Source organism: Schistocerca cancellata, chromosome 11 (assembly GCF_023864275.1).
Source record: "Schistocerca cancellata isolate TAMUIC-IGC-003103 chromosome 11, iqSchCanc2.1, whole genome shotgun sequence".
Lineage (NCBI taxonomy): Eukaryota > Metazoa > Arthropoda > Insecta > Orthoptera > Acrididae > Schistocerca > Schistocerca cancellata.
In genome coordinates, this window is record NC_064636.1 from 111,896,672 (window position 1) to 111,914,714 (window position 18,043).

At 42.7% G+C, this 18,043-nt stretch overlaps 1 protein-coding gene across 1 annotated transcript in view; it reads left to right on the top strand.

Moving 5' to 3' along the window:
• Positions 1–807: 807 nt before the first annotated feature.
• The window catches only part of LOC126108293 (uncharacterized), an 875,321-nt gene continuing 858,085 nt past the window's right edge, over positions 808–18,043 (top strand). Inside the window, exon 1 of the mRNA XM_049913516.1 lies at positions 808–1,060. Within this exon, the coding sequence (XP_049769473.1) occupies positions 935–1,060 (126 nt within the window). The 5' untranslated portion in view covers positions 808–934. The remainder of the gene's footprint in view (positions 1,061–18,043) is intronic.

Genomic DNA, 18,043 nt, shown 5'->3' on the forward strand with positions numbered 1-18,043 from the left:
CTTTTGGTCTGTCGACTGATCTTTTCGCTTCTACTGGACAATTCATTACCATTTCATTCATCTGTTCTTCTCATATACTCTCTCCTTTTATTTCTATGCTCCTTGATCTATTCATTCATGCTTTTGAAGCTGGGTTTATGTCTAATTGTTGTAGACCTATCTGCTAGTGCATAGCCATCTACTCAAAAACATCATTTCCTCAGATTATAGTGTTTTGTCGATTTTCAGCAGTTATTGTCCAAGTCTCACTACTATAAAGTATAAATATTAATCTCATTGTTTTGCAGAACTTTATTAGGGTTTACTTTATTCAGTGTTCTGTACATTGTCACTTTTATTTTTAGTATGTGCATTTCTTTAGTAAATAAACTGATATTTATTCCTGTTGTGCTGACGCTTTCTCGTCTGATTTTTCTGTTACAGATTTCGCTGTTGACGACTCTTCCTGGTGTTAGAGCATAAGCCGTGGAATTGGATGAATAACATACAGGAGACAAACAAATTCTTTGTCTTAGTAGATGTAGAACCAGTGGAAGGTTAAAAGTGCTAAGCCAGTTTTGAATATCAGAAAATATAGAATTGGTCAGATTGAAAGTCTTCAGCCAGTATTTCTTTCATAATGGGATCTGTTCACTGTAGTGAAGTTTGTACTGCCCGCGTACAGAGCAGTGTGTGTGAGTTTTCCATGCGTCATGTAACCCGTCGTTACTTTGTGCTCGAGTGATCTGGGATTACCGGCCTTGTTTTACAATAAGTGAGTCTAAAGTTCTCGCCACAGATTATCACCTGAATTCTTTCACTTTTTTTTTCCAAGTGCAGTGATCATCAGATCAGACAGTGATTGTTGTGGTCATCAGTGTGTGTCAAAGTTTCACGAAGTAAGGCGCCAGCGATGTTACACAGCCAGGAGTCGGCGTGCAGCTCACGGTAAAGAATGTCTCTGGTGCCGCAGCGTACACCGCCATCTGGCGGCGGCGCGACGGAGTCGCCGCCTACCAGCCGGGAGTGGAAGCAGAGGTTCAGCTTCCGGGCGTCCGGCAGGAGGGCCACCATAGACGAGGTGAGTGATAACACGTTTGTTTGTGTGGCCATCCTCTGCAGCAAGTTGTTTTGCAAATCGCACTGCCTTTTCCTGCTGCTATTTATTTTATTTAACCCATACGCGTTCCGCCTTCTGCTGTGTTAAGGCATCATCAGTGGGATCTATAATGGTACAGTTTTGTTAGTCATAGATTATCAAACAATTCACTTCGCGATTTTTTGTAAAAATGTAATTACTTACGATTTGCTGATTTGCGTTTCCTCACATCTGGTCTGGAGGCGCACAACCACTTGTATCACTGTTCTATATTCACCTCTTCTTGTTTTCGCCATCCACACACTGTTCAGCATGTTTGTCACTCTTTTTTATGGTGGACTACGGTTCTTCTGTCACTCGATACAACTATTTCGTCGTACACTTCTTTTCACAGCCTAAATATTGCGACTCCATTACGTGTTTCGTCGTCTTTGGTATGTTTACCAATGTGTCGCCAGCCTAACGAAGTATATGTTCGTTCAAACGGTTCAAATGGTTCTAAGCACTACGGGACTTAACATCTGGGGCCATCGGTCCCCTAGACTTAGAACTACTTAAAACTAACTAGCCTAAGGACATCACACGCATCCATGCCCGAGGCAGTATTCGAACCTGCGACTGTAACAGCAGGGCTGTACCGAACTGAAGCACCTACAACCGTTCGGCCACAGCGGACGGCTATATGCGCGTAACTAACTTCTGTTTATGCCGTTTATAGCGTCTGTGTGCGTATGAGTGAGAGAGAGAGAGAGAGAGAGGGGGGGGGGAATAGGGCCGATTTTTTTTTGGGAGGGGGGGGGGAGTCGGTTATACTAGCTGTTAGCGAGTGGCTGAAACTTTGGTGACAGCTGTTTTGACTTTCCGGTTCAGTCATGGATGAGTGAGTGTAAAGATGTTGGGTTCTATTATTATTACATTGATCCCAACATCTTTACACCCACTCATCCATGAGCTCTCCCCAGAATATTGAAACGGAAAGTCAAAACAGTTGTCACCAAAGTTTCAGCCACTCGCTAACAGCTAGTACAACCGACCCCCCCCCCCCAAAAAAAGGCTCTATCCCCCCCCCCCCTCTCTCTCACGCACACAGACGGCATGAACGGCATAAACAGAAGTCAGTAACGAACCTATACTTCGTTAGGTTGGCAACACATAGGTAAACATACCAAAGACGATGAAACACGTAATGGAGTCGCAATATTTACGCTGTGAAAAGCAGTGTACGACGAAATAGTTGTATCGAGTGATAGAAGAACGATAGTCCACCACAAATAAAGAGTGACAAACATGCTGAAAGTGTGTGGATGGCGAAAACACGAAGATTCAAATGGCTCTGAGGACTATGGGACTTAAAATCTATGGTCATCAGTCGAAAACACGAAGAGGTGAATATGGAGCAGTGATAAAAGTGGTAGTGCGACCTCCAGGCCAGATGTGAGGAATCGCAAATCAGCAAATCGTAAGTAATTACATTTTTACAAAATATCGCCAAGTGAACTGTTTGATAATCTATAACTAACAAAACTGTACCATTATAGATCCCACTGCTGATGCCTTAACACAGTAGAAGGCTAAACGCGTATGGGTTAAATAAAATAAATAGCAGCAGGAAAAGGCAGTTTGATTTGCAAAACAAGAGGTGAGTGATGTCCGCTACCTGCATCCCTCACTATTGGGATTTCCACCTGTCTGGAAAATCCTTCCATGTACCGAGCGAGGTGGCGCAGTGGTTAGACACTGGACTCGCATTCGGGAGGACGACGGTTCAATCCCGCGTCCGGCCATCCTGATTGAGGTTTTCCGTGATTTCCCTAAATCGCTCCAGGCAAATGCCGGGATGGTTCCTTTGAAAAGGCACGGCTGACTTCCTTCCCCATCCTTCCCTAATCCGATGAGACCGATGACCACGCTGTCTGGTCACCTTCCCCAAACCAACCAAAAATCCTTCCATTTTAATACACCTGTTTATGTCTAGCAGACACTCCCCAGCATTTTCAGGCTATTAGTATTTTTTTACAGTGAATTGCAGAACATTTACTGATAAAAAAGCCACATTCAAAATTTAGATCCCAGTGGCTAAGAAGAGGACCCTACAGACGGACTGGACCTCTTCGTTTTTCTCCAAACCTGTAAGATTCCAAGATCACTGCGCAGGCATTCATTTCCTAAAGCTGTATCACGCAGGTTTCAAAAAGAACTTTAGAATATCGCCTATAAAGGATAGGAAATTCTTGAGTGCTGTTGACTATTAAGCATTTGTAACTAATTAAAATATTCGCTGGTAGCTGAGTGCATAGCACAGAAGCGTAGTAATTATGAAGCTGCTGCTTCGGATCTCGCTGCTAGTAATTTCATCATTTTTCATTCGAATGTAAAATAGAAATATTGAAGCATAGTTTTTTTAATGAAAATCTTTTAGTTTTAATTACTAATTACGTTTCTAGCATTTGTAGACCTAGAGAAAGCTTTTGACAATTTTGATTGGAATACTCTCTTTCAAATTCTGAAGGTGGCAGGGGTAAAATACAGGGAGCTAAAGGCTATTTACAATTTCTACAGAAAGCAGATGGCAGTTATAAGAGTCGAGGGACATGAAAGGGAAGCAGTGGTTGGGAATGGAGTGAGACAGGGTTGTAGCCTATCCCCGATGTTATTCAATCTGTATATTGAGCAAGCAGTAAAGGAAACAAAAGAACGGAGTAGGTATTAAAACCTGTGGAGAAGAAACAAAAGCTTTGAGGTTCGCCGATGACATTGTAATTCTGTCAGAGACAGGAAGGGACTTGGAAGAGCAGTTGAACGGAATAGACAGTGTCTTGAAAGGAGGGTATAAGATGAACATCAACAGAGGCAAAACGAGGATAATGGAATGTAGTCGAATTAAGTCGGATGATGCTGAGGGAATTAGATCAGGAAATGAAACATTTAAAGTAGAAAATGAGTTCCGCTATTTGGGGAGCAAAATAACTGATGATGGTCGAAGTAGAGAGGAAATAAAATGTAGACTGGCAATGGCAAGGAAAGCGTTTCTGAAGAAGAGAAATTTGTTAACATTGAGTATAGATTTTAAGTGTCAGGAAGTCGTTTCTGAAAGTATTTGTATGGAGTGTAGCCATGTATGGAAGTCAAACGTGGACGATAAATAGCTTAGACAAAAAGAGAATAGAAGCTTTCGAAATATGGTGCTGCAGAAGAATGCTAGAGATTAGATGGGTAGATCACGTAACTTATGAGGAGGTATTGAACAGAATTGGGGAGAAGAGGAGTTTGTGGCACAACTTGACAAGAAGGAGGGATCGGTTGGTAGGACATGTTCTGAGGCATCAAGGGATCACCAATTTAGTATTCGAGGGCAGCGTGGAGGGTAAAAATCGTAGAGGGAGACCAAGAGATGAATACACTAAGCAGATTCAGAAGGATGTAGGCTGCCGTAGGTACTGGGAGGTGAAGAACCTTGCACAGGATAGAGTAGCATGGAGAGCTGCATCAAACCAGTCTCAGGACTGAAGACCACAACAACAATTAATACTCGTCATGGAAATAAATTAAAATTTGATCTCCTTGTTGTCGTTACTGTCCCTGTGCTTTTTCAGTTCATCTGTCTTACGACAGATTTCAACTGGAGCCTATGCATTGTGTCCTGTTCTCAGAATCTTCCTCTGTTTGTAAGTGCGACCAGTTCTGGTGTCGTTCATTCCACTTCCTCTTTCTTTCTCTCATTCCTTCCACTTATTAGTTGCAGAAAATTCCTTTGCAGTATATCGCCCTGTGTAAATTTGTTCATCTGCTGACCATTTCCAATACTCTTCTTTCCTTGCCTAATTTTTTCATAACTGCTTCATTCTCAAGTCTGTATACTTCAGCTCGTAGAGCACTATACTCAAGTAAAGCACTCTGTCTACAGGCCACAAGTGGCCCAACGGGACCATCCGACCGCCGTGTCATCCTCAGCTGAGATGCGGATAGGAGGGGCGTGAATTAATTGACCATTGAACCGACATTTGTTACTGTCCTGGGTGGAGTTGCATAAAAGGGTACATTCACCTTAGTAGACGGCAGTTTCTACTTAGTTGATTGTTTTGAAACTGGCTTCGTTATCTTCTGATAGAGGTATGATAAAGCTGCTGTCTTCCTGCATATGAAGAACATCCTCTGCTCTTAGGATTCTGAAAGTCTGGACAACCAATGTCTAAGAAATAAACAAATTTTTGCACTTTGAATATTTCTGTTTTAGCTATTCAAACACCATAACAACAAAATGTAACATTCATTCACTTTGTTGAGCTATCAGTTCCAAGTACAATGTCTGGTTTCTACCACAACACAAAAGGCGACTGGTCTCCAATACCACACATACCTTCCCGCCATGTATTCACAAAGAAGGTGTACAAAGACGAAATTTGAAGAAAAGTGGTTTACATCTGTACTGAAGACATTACCTGAAAACATATAACAAAACTGGGTAAATTTAAATTTGCAGATTTTGACGTTAATTCTTCAGAATTTCTTCTAAACATATGAAGTAGTGTAGTTTTATTTGACATAGAAATTTATAAAATAAAATAGTTGATACCTACTGCTATCTAAGAATTCTGAATATGTAGCAGACTTGAATAGATCATATGTTCCATTGGAATTCCGCTTCTTTGTAACTTCTTCACCTTTTAAAATGAGCACTTTGTCATTTATATCCTCTTTTTTATTTCTTCTCTACAGGTTCCGTTCTATGTCATTAAAATCGCCATGCAGAGAAAGGATTTTACTTATTCTGTCGATTCCTAATTTAACGCAAAGGCGTTTTCCATGTCGGAATCAAATTTTTTATTTCAATAGGTTGTGCTCATGCCTTTTGGATACATACAAAAATGGTGAACCTCTAGAAGCAACATATATATGGCCAATTCCTTTTTCTGCCTGCCTTGCTGCCCAAACCTATGGCCAGTTCCTTTTTCTGTCTTCCTTGCTGCCAAAACTTCCCTCATTCGCTCGCTGTGTTTCTGTTTCCGGTCCTCTGTCCATGCTTCTTGTCGGCTTCCTGTCTCCGGCTTCATCTTGGTTGCCTTTTTGGTTGCCCATATTTCTTTCATCTTCCGGCTGTGATCTTGTTTGAGTTCTTCGGTCAATTTTACGCCTGTTCGTTTGTCACCGTGTATCTCATGTAGTTTACATTTCTTAATGATGTTTATGAATTTTGTTCTGTCGTTTATTGTGTCAGGTGTGATGTTGAGTTGCTTCAAGTGGTTTTTTTACCTCTGCCACGCATTTGTTGTTTCTAGTGGTTACCCACTCAAAGATCTGTTTGATCAAAAATGTTCAAATGTGTGTGAAATCTTATGGGACTTAACTGCTAAGGTGATCAGTCCCTAAGCTTACACACTACTTAACCTAAATTATCCTAAGGACAAACACCCATGCCCGAGGGAGGACTCGAACCTCCGCCAGGACCAGCCGCAAAGTCCATGACTGCAGCGCCTAAGACCGCTCGGCTAATCCCGCGCGGCTCTGTTTGGTCAGTCTGTGTGATGGCATTCTGTCCATAGAATTGTCGTCTGCGTTTTCTAATCTATTCTGTGATTCTCTCCGTATGTTTGTATAGTTGCTCTGTAGATTTCTTGATCAATATTCCATTGTTGCTAGTTGCGCCAGATATTTTCCCAAGTATTTTCCGTTCTACTGTTTCTAGTTGTCTGATAGGTGTATGCCCTAGGATTAGTGTGGTCTCTGCTGCATATAGTGCCTCGTGGAGCACCTCCGTGTCGTACTGGCGTAATTTGGCTTTTTGTGAGACAGACTTCTTGTTGTAACGATTCCACACTACTTTGTATGCCTCGTCCAGTTTAGTTTTTCTCTCTTCGTTTGAGTCTCTGCTATGTCCGCTCATTTGTAGTGTTTCACGATTTTAAGTTTGCCGTTTTGTAAATAGTGCCGTACTTTGTGTTCAGAGATGAGAGTTTCTTTGCGCTCATGAACTGTGTCTTTTCGTAAGAGATCTGTAGTCCAGTATTGGAAGCGATTTCGTGCAGTTTTTCAATAGCTTCTTTTGTTTCATTTATACATTTCGTGACAATTTCCAAATCTTCTGCAAAAGCCAGGCATTTAATCTGTAGGTTTCCTATGGTTATCCCCTGTTGTGATGTTTCCCATTCTTTTATTACCTTATCTAACACTAGATTGAAAAGGAAAGGTGAGACGCCATCGCCTTGTCGGACAACTGTGCTAATTTCAAAGGCTCTGATAGTTCCCCACAGAACTTTACTTTGGAGGTCGTGCTGGTCAAGGTTTGCTCTATGATAGTCCGTGTTTTGTTGGCTACTTTTTATTCACCTAAAATTTTGAAGAGAGTTTTCCGGTCGATAGAGTTATACGCCTTTTTGACATCGACAAAGGTAACGATCAGGTTCTGTTTGTGTTCTAAAATCATTTTTAGGTTCCAAATTTGTTCCGCACAAGACCGCCCTTTACGGAAGCCTGCTTGGTATTCCCCAATCAAGTCGACGGTATGGCATTCTAGTCTGTTCAGTAAAGCTTTAGAGAGGATCTTGTATGTGACCGGTAGTAGGGATATTCCTCTGTAGTTGTTCGGGTCAGTCTTGTCACCTCTTTTGTGCAGTGGGTGTGTCAGGGTAGTTTTCCAGCCGTCAGGAATTTTCATGGTCTCCCAGATACCTTCCAAGATCCTCTGGATGTCATTGGTGAGCTCTGCGTCTTGTAACTTCCAGATTTCCGCGATGATGCCGTCTTCTCCTGGTGCGCTACGATTCTTGAGTATCTTGATTATTTCTTTAACTTCTTCTAGAGTTGGAGGTTCGCTATCTAGATTGTACGTGCTCGTTTCTGTCATCAGTTCTTCCATTGGGGGGGGTCAGTGTTGAGGAGTTTTGTTGTTGTTGTTGTTGTTGTTGTTGTTGTTGTCTTCAGTCCTGACACTGGTTTGATGCAGCTCTCCATGCTACTCTATCCTGTGCAAGCTTCTTCATCTCCCAGTACTTACTGCAGCGTACATCCTTCTGAATCTGCTTAGTATATTCATCTCTTGGTCTGCCTCTACCATTTTTACCCTCCACGCTGCCCTCCAATACTAAATTGGTGATCCCTTGATGCCTCAGAACATGTCCTACAAACCGATCCCTACTTCTAGTCAAGTTGTGCCACGAACTCCTCTCCTCCCCAATTCTGTTCAATACCTCCTCATTAGTTATGTGATCTACCCATTTAATTTTCAGCATTCTTCTGTAGCACTACACTTCGAAAGCTTCTATTATCTTCTTGTCCAAACTGTTTATCGTCCATGTTTCACTACCATACATGCCTACACTCCATACAAATACTTTCAGAAACGACTTCCTGACACTTAAATCTATACTCGATGTTAACAAATTTCTCTTCTTCAGAAACGCTTTCCTTGCCATTGCCAGTCTACATTTTATATCTTCTCAACTTCGACCATCATCAGTTATTTTGCTCCCCAAATAGCAAAACTCCTTTACTACTTTAAGTGTTTCATTTCCTAATCTAATTCCCTCAGAATCACCCGACTTAATTAGACTACATTCCATTATCCTCGTTTTGCTTTTGTTGATGTTCATCTTATATCCTCCTTTCAGGACACTATCCATTCCGTTCAACTGCTCTTCCAAGTCCTTTACTGTCCCTGACAGAATTACAATGCCATCGGCGAACCTCAAAGTTTTTATTTCTTCTCCACGGATTTTAATACCTACTCCGAACTTTTCTTTTGTTTCCTTTACTGCTTGCTCAATATAAAGATTGAATAACATCGGGGAGAGGCTACAACCCTGTCTCACTCCCTTCCCAACCACTGCTTCCCTTTCACGTCCCTCGACTCTTATAACTGCCATCTGGTTTCTGTACAAATTGTAAATAGCCTTTCGCTCCCTGTATTTTACCCCTGCCACCTTCAGAATTTGAAAGAGAGTATTCCACTCAACATTGTCAAAAGCTTTCTACAAATGCTAGAAACGTAGGTTTGCCTTTCCTTAGTCTGTCTTCTAATGTAAGTCTAGTGTCGGTATTGCCTCACGTGCTCTAATACTTCTACGGAATCCAAATTGATATATATATATATATATATATATATATATATATATATATATATATATATATATATATATATATATATATATATATATACCGGTACTACTTCGTTTCTCATTTAATTTTGTACCACCTTCCAGTTTACTGTGGGTACTCACATTTTCATATGACCAGTAATTAAAATTAAAAAGACGTTACTTTCAATACAAAATTATGATTGCATATTTGTTTACTAATTTCCAATTTCTTAAATAAATGTGCAGTTTCAAAAATGTTTAACTACCAATGATGCTAAGATAACGATTCATGTACAGTGAATAAGTGAATGCGTCAACAAGCTAGAAATGGCTTGTACTTAAAGAACGTTCGGCAATTTTCTTGTCGTCGGAGGCAGTCTCATCCATATTTTTCAAAGACTGGGTCGCGCTGTGTGCGGAATTTTATGTTTAAGAAAGTTGAAGACAGACTGTCTTTAATGTCCCCTTGTAACTGTCGAAACAATAATTACGTGTCATTAATCAACGTGAAAATGGTGTCTATATTGACATTGTTGCTAGCTGTTAGCGCCGTCGTAGTTTCGTAATGCTAGTTGGTGCTTCAGTGGCTTTGATGAAACACTGAAGCAGTTACGTTTGTCAATGAAACAGCGAAACGTTGTGACAACTTATTTTTATTTAACTTTTAGTCTGTAAGAATCGAAGTTACTACGTCGCTCAGTCCAAGAACAAATTAACAGTAGAGAATGAAGATACGCGAATTCTCTGATGAATTACAACATAAATAGAGGTATTTTCAGAATGGGTGGAATGAAAGTGAAGTAAAACACACAATTTCTGGTATTTACATTAAACGAAGATAGACAGTTGTTTTTGTCACTTGTATTCGATTTAAACAGACTTATTTCCATTAATTTATATTCTTCTTATTGTTTATAAATATTAGTCATCGTGTGTCCCTGTTAGGTTAAACGTGAATTAGTTAATGAAAGTTTAATATTGTACTTTTGTACCTCTTATTTTGCTTGATCGTTTGCTCTGAACTGGCACTGCTAAGAGTATCCTATGACTTCCACATCGCTGGCCACGGGTTATAAACAATGCTGGTGACTACTTTGAAGGTCAGTAAAACTTTGAAACACGTATCTATTTTGTACGAGCTGTATATAAATAGTTGCCACTATTTAAGTTCCAATCTTGTGTGTGTGTGTGTGTGTGTGTGTGTGTGTGTGTGTGGATGTTATATCCAAAAACCGGTTTGATGTTTTCCTAACATGCTTGAGATTCGATGACGCCACAATCCCTTTTGAATGCAAGAAAAACGATCCTTTGGCTCCAGCGTCACAAATTTGGACAAAATTTATTGAGAACTGTCAAATACTGTACGATATTGGAGAATGTGCATGTAATATTGTAATGCTGATATCAGTTCGTGGCAAATGCAGATTCAGAATGTACATTCTCAACAGATAGTGCTAGTATGGCTTGAAAGTCACGTGCCTTACTGATGCTTCGCACTGGGTGTATGTTTAATGCATAGGAAGAGGGATTAAGATGGACAAAGTCTAAACCCAACAGAAAAAAAGTCCCATAAACCAACTTAGGCTGTGATTAGACTAGCTAAAGCAACTGAACAGACTAACCACAATACGAGGTGCATTCAAGTTCTAAGGCCTCCGATTTTTTTTTCTCTGGACTGGAAAGAGATAGAAACATGCGCATTGTTTTAAAATGAGGCCGCGTTCATTGTCAATACGTCCCAGAGATGGCAGCACCGTACGGCAGATGGAATTTTACCGCCAGCGGCGAGAATGAGAACTGTTTTACATACTTAAAATGGCGACGTTTTCCTTACTTGAACAGCGTACAATCATTCGTTTTCTGAATTTGCGTGGCGTGAAACCAATTGAAATTCACTGACAGTTGAAGGAGACATGTGGTGATGGAGTTATGGATGTGTCGAAAGTGCGGTCGTGGGTGCGACAGTTTAATGAAGGCAGAACATCGTGTGACAACAGACCGAAACAACCTCGGGCTCGCACAAGCCGGTCTGACGACACGATCGAGAAAGTGGAGAGAATTGTTTTCGGGGATCGCCGAATGACTGTTGAACAGATCGCCTCCAGAGTTGGCATTTCTGTGGGTTCTGTGCACACAATCCTGCATGACAACCTGAAAATGAGAAAAGTGTCATCCAGGTGCGTGTGACGAATGCTGACGGACGACCACACAGCTGCCCGTGTGGTATGTTGCCGAGCAATGTTGACGCGCAATGAAAGCACGAATGGGACCTTCTTATGGTCGGTTGTGACAATGGATGAGACGTGGATGCCATTTTTCAATCCAGAAACAAAGCGCCAGTCAGCTCAATGTAAGCACATAGATTCACCGCCACCAAAAAAATTTCGGGTAACCGCCAGTGCTGAAAAAATGATGGTGTCCATGTTCTGGGACAGCGAGGGCGTAATCCTTACCCATTGCGTTCCAAAGGGCACTACGGTAACAGGTGCATCCTACAAAAATGTTTTGAAAAACAAATTCCTTCCTGCACTGCAACAAAAACGTCCGGAAAGGGCTGCGCGTGTGCTGTTTCACCGAGACAACGCACCCGCACATCGAGCTAACGTTACGCAACAGTTTCTTCGTGATAACAACTTTGAAGTGATTCCTCATGCTCCCTACTCACCTGACCTGGCTCCTAGTGACTTTTGGCTTTTTCCAACAATGAAAGACACTCTCCGTGGCCGCACATTCACCAGCCGTGCTGCTATTGCCTCAGCGATTTTCCAGTGGTCAAAACAGACTCCTAAAGAAGCCTTCGCTGCTGCCATGGAATCATGGCGTCAGTGTGCACGTCTGCAGGGCGATTACGTCGAGAAGTAACACCAGTTTCATCGATTTTGGGTGAGTAGTTAATTAGAAAAAAAATCGGAGGCCTTAGAACTTGAATGCACCTCCTATTAGTGCAGACAACTGGTTTAGCTCAATCTAGCTAGTAACATGTCTCAAGTAAAGAGGACTCAGGTATGTGGGAAATTGTAGACAAAAAAGAAATAACAGAAGAGTTCTTACCTGTGAGAAGCAAGGAAGTCAGTTCTGCAATGTATGCATTCACACATGATTTAATTGTAGTCTTATTTGTCCTGGAAGAGAGTAGGGTAGTTGCTCTTGTATCACCTATGCACCATGGTGAATGTAAAGGTGGTGATACAGGTAAATCAGAAATAATTTCATACTATGACCACACTAAAAGTGTGGGAAGTGTGCCAAGTATTCAACTACACGACATTCCCAATGATGGCCATGGCATTGTACTTCCGCATGTTGGATATAAGTGGGCTGAATGCGTTTGTTCTTCACAAATCCTACAAAGATAATACCGACAAAAGCCGCTTTAATTTTTTAAGAAGCTTGCATACACTCTGGTGACACCGCAAATGAAAAAGCGTGTCAACAACTCTCACATACCTCGTGAACTTCGTGCATTCATTAGCTGTATTTTGGGTGTAGCAGAACGAAGAGCAGAAGTCGTCGTAGGACTATTAGAAAAATCCGAAACATCTTCCACCCGAAAACCCTTAGAAGAAGAGGAAGACTTCTTATATTTACCACTGTTGCAAGAAACCAATCTGCCTTGCTTGCTGTACAAAAATTTGCAGAAATATTCTGAAAAGGAAACTAAAAACCAAAAATGTAGTTTTTATTTATTTAAATATTGTGTGGATATTTATTATGTTTTCATTATTAGATGTATAATACACAATAGAAACGTAGCGAAAAGTAAAATTCGGAGCACGGGGTATTTGAGTTTCTATAGCTTTAATATTATCATGTAATGTTACAGTCATTTTGTACAATTTTTTACTTAAATGCATTTTTTTTAAATAAACTTTAAATTTATTTGAATTTTTTCCTAAGGTATTAATGTAAAATTTTACATAAAAATCCGAATTGTCTCACTGACATTCCTGAATGCAGTTTTTACGACAATTTACACGTAGCGGTCTGTCAGACCGCACCTGGGGCCGTGTATAACAGAGAGAACCTGCGAAGCTAAGGGTTAAAGAGACAAGGTGATGTACAATTTAAGCAGTTTGGAGAAGCTAATGACCTTTCAAGTTTTTAATGTCCTCAATGTATTAAATATATTCGTGGATTATAAGTAGCGTTGTATTATACACTGCAGAGCAAAAGAAACTGGTACACCTGCATAATATCTACATCTACATCCATACTCCGCAAGCCACCTAACGGTGTGTGGCGGAGGGTACTTTGAATACCTCTATCCGTTCTCCCTACTATTCCAGTCTCGTATTCTTCGTGGAAAGAAAGATTGTCGGTATGCCGCTGTGTGGGCTCTAATCTCTCTGATTTTATCCTCACGGTCTCAATTGGAGATATACATAGGAGGGAGCAATATACTGTTTGACTCCTCGGTGAAGGTATGTTCTCGAAACTTTAACAAAAGCCCGTACCGAGCTACTGAGTGTCTCTCCTACGAGGTGCATTCAAGTTCTAAGGCCTCCGATTTGTTTTCTAATTAACTACGCACCCGAAATCGATGAAACTGGCGTTACTTCTCGACGTAATCGCCCTGCAGACGTACACATATTTTGTGCAGCCACGGAGAGTGTCTTTCATTGTTGGAAAAAGCCAAAAGTCACTAGGAGCCAGGACAGATGAGTAGAGAGCATGAGGAATCACTTCAAAGTTGTTATCACGAAGAAACTGTTGCGTAACGTTAGCTCGATGTGCGGGTGCGTTGTCTCGGTGAAACAGCACACGCGCAGCCCTTCCCGGACGTTTTTGTTGCAGTGCAGGAAGGAATTTGTTCTTCAAAACATTTTCGTAGGATGCACCTGTTACCGTAGTGCCCTTTGGAACGCAATGGGTAAGGATTACGCCCTCGCTGTCCCAGAACATGGACACCATCATTTTTTCAGCACTGGCGGTTACCCGAAATTTTTTTGGTGGCGGTGAATCTGTGTGCTTCCATTGAGCTGACTGGCGCTTTGTTTCTGGATTGAAAAATGGCATCCACGTCTCATCCATTGTCACAACCGACGAAAAGAAAGTCCCATTCGTGCTGTCGTTGTGCGTCAACATTGCTCGGCAACGTGCCACACGGGCAGCCGTGTGGTCGTCTGTTAGCATTCGTGGCACCCACCTGGATGACACTTTTCGCATTTTCAGGTCATCGTGCAGGATTGTGTGCACAGAACCCACAGAAATGCCAACTCTGGAGCCGATATGTACAACAGTCATTCGGCGATCCCCCAAAACAATTCTCTCCACTTTCTCGATCGTGTCGTCAGACCGGCTTGTGCGAGCCCGAGGTTGTTTTGGTTTGTTGTAACACGATGTTCTGCCTTCATTAAACTGTCGCACCCACAAACGCACTTTCGACACATCCATAACTCCATCACCACATGTCTCCTTCAACTGTCGATGAATTTCAATTGGTTTCACACCACGCAAATTCAGAAAACGAATGATTGCACGCTGTTCAAGTAAGGAAAACGTCGCCATTTTAAGTATTTAAAACAGTTCTCATTCTCGCCGCTGGCCGTAAAATTCCATCTGCCGTACGGTGCTGCCATCTCTGGGACGTATTGACAATGAACACGGCCTCATTTTAAAACAATGCGCATGTTTGTATCTCTTTCCAGTCCGGAGAAAAAAAATCGGAGGCCTTAGAACTTGAATGCACCTCGTACAACGTCTTCCACTGGAGTTTATCATTTCCGTAACGCTTTCGCGATTACTAAATGATCCTGTAACGAAGCGCGCTGCTCTGCGTTGGCTTTATCTCTTCTATCAACGCTATCTGGTACGGATCCCACACTGGTGAGCAGTATTCAAGCAGTGGGCGAACAAGTGTACTGTAACCTACTTCCTTTGTTTTAGGATTGCATTTCCTTATGATTCTTCCAATGAATCTCAGTCTGGCATCCGCTCTACCGACGATCAACTTTATATGATCATTCCATTCTAAATCACTCCTAATGCGTACTCCCAGATAATTTATGGAATTAACTGCTTCCAGTTGCCGACCTAGGACCCCGTCGACCACGCAGGAGTGGCGCAACACGAGTGGCATGGATTCGAGTAATGTCTGAAGTCTTGCTGGAGGGAACTGACACCATGAATCCTGCAGAGCCGTCCATAAATCTGTAAGATTACGATGGGGTGCAGGTCTCTTCTGAACAGTACGTCGTAAGGCATCCCAGATATGCTCAATAATGTTTATAATGTTTATGTCTGGGGAGTTTGGTGGACAGCATGTGTGTTTAAACTCAGAAGAATGTTCCTGCAGCCACTCTGTAGAAATTCTGAACGTGTGGGGTGCTGCATTGTCCTACTGGAATTGCCCTAGTCCGTCGGAATGCACAATGGAAGTGAATGGATGCAGGTAATCAGACAGGATGTTTATGTACGTGTCACCTGTCAGAGTCGTATCTAGACGTATCAGGGCTCACATATCACTTCAACTGCCCACGCCACACCCGTTACAGAGCCTCCACAAACTTGAACAGTCCCCTGCTGGCAAGCAAGACCCATGGATTAATACCCGTACACATCCATCCGATCGATACAGATTGAAACGACAGTCATCCGACCAGGCAACATATTTCCAGTCATCAACAATGCAATGTGGGTTTTGATGGCTCCAGGCGAGGTGTCGTGCAGCCATCGAGGATACACGAGTGGCCCTAGGGCTTCGAAAGTCCATATTGATGATCTTCCGTTGAATGCTTCGCACGCTGACACTTGTTTATGACCCAGCATTGAGATCTGCGGCAATTTGAGGAAGGGTTGCACTTCTGTCACTTGTAGCGATTCTCTTCAGTCATCGTTGGTCCTGTTCTCGTTGGATCTTTTTCCAATCGCAGCGATGTTGGATATTAGATGTTGTACGTGATTCCTGATATTCGCCGTACACTCGTCAAATGGTAGCACGGGGAAATACCCACTTCATCGCTACCTCTGAGATGCTGTGTCCAATAGCTCCTGCGCCGACTGTAACACCATGTTCAAAAGCTCTTAAATCGTGATAATCTGTCATAATAGCAGCAGTAACTGATCCCAGCGACCTCTGTCGGAAGTCGCAAGTAAAAATGCGCGTCCAGCGTAGGAGCGTGACTATCCTCCCGTTGTCAACAGAATATTTATGTTGAAACTTCCTGGCAGATTAAAACTGTGTGCCGGACCGAGACTCGAACTAGGGGCCTTTGCCTTTCGCGGGCAAGTGCTCTACCATCTGAGCTACCCAAGCATGACTCACGCCCCGTCCTGACAGCTTTACTTCTGCCAGTACCTCGTCTCCTACCTTCCAAACTTCACAGAAGCTCTCCTGCAGGAAGTTTCATATCAGCGCACACTCTGCTGCAGAGTGAAAGTCTCATTCTGGAAACATCCCCCAGGCTGTGGCTAAGCCATGTCTCTGCAATATCCTTTCTTTCAGGAGTGCTAGTTCTGCAAGGTTCGCAGGAGAGCTTCTGTTAAGTTTGGAAGGTAGGAGACGAGGTACTGGCAGAAGTAAAGCTGTGAGGACGGGGCGTGAGTCGTGTTTGGGTCGCTCAATTGGTAGAGCACTTGCCCGCGAAAGGCAAAGGTCCCGACTTCGAGTCTCGGTCCGGCAGACAGTTTTAATCTGCCAGGAAGTTTCATATCAGCGCACACTCCGCTGCAGAGTGAAAATCTCATTCTGAATATTTATTTTGCTGGCGAATCGTCATCCGTCGTATAACCAATAGTACTCTTCTCTGTTTGAAGCGACTTCAATATGGCCAGTGCTGGATCCCAAGCTGTACTGAGCTGAAAGCCCGTTCAAAAATGGCTTTGATCACTATTTGACTTTACATCTATGGTCATCAGTCCCCTAGAACTTGGAACTACTTAAACCTAACTAACCTAAGGACATCACTCAACACCCAGTCATCACGAGGCAGAGAAAATCCCTGACCCCGCCGGGAATCGAACCCGGGAACCCGGGAGCGGGAAGCGAGAACGCTACCGCACGACCACGGGCTGCGAACTGAAAGCCCGTGTCTCTGTTTACAAGCTTCGTCGAGCTACGTATTTACACTGCTTCCTTAATAACACTGTCCCAGTACGAACTCGTCGATGCGAGAATTTTCGTGTGTTGATAATTCATACAATGGCCTGTACTGAGACAATGTTCGGCCACTGCAGACTTCTCCGGTTGCTCCAGACGAGTGTAGCGTCGGTGTTCAGTACACCTCTCTTCTACAGTGCGACAAGTTAGTCCGATGTACGACATGTCGCAACTACGAGGAATCTTGTAAACACCGGGCCTTCTTAGGCCAACGCTGTCCTTAGATGAGCCCAAGAGAGCTCTGAGTTTTGCCGGCGGACGAAAGACACATTTAACTTTATGCCTCTTCAATAATCTTCCTATCTTTGAAGAGACACACCGAAGTATGGCAAGATGACCATTCCCCTTTGTTCTTCGCCTTCTTCCACTTCCTCACGTTGGGTAACCCGCTTTGGTTGTAAGGCACGGCGAATCTCCCGTTCGGAGTATCCATTTTGTTGGAAAGTGGTACGCAGATGGAGTAGCTCATTGGATAAGCTGTCTGAGTCTGATGTGGCTCGTGCTATGCCAACCAACGTCCTCAGTACGCCACTTCGTTGCGAAGGATGGTGACAGCTGGTGTCCTGTAAGTATAAGTCTGTGTGTGTTGGTCTACGGTACACTGCGTCACCTAATGTGCCATCTTCTTTTCTCCGTACCAACACATCCAGGGATGGAAGTTCGCCGTTTTCTCCATCTCCATAGTGAAGTTGATGTTGGGACGAAACGAGTTAAGATGCTCAAGAAATACATTCAGGGGGCTCTGGTCCTGCCTTAGCGGTGTGTTCGTCGCACCTGAAGATGTCGGCCAGTTGC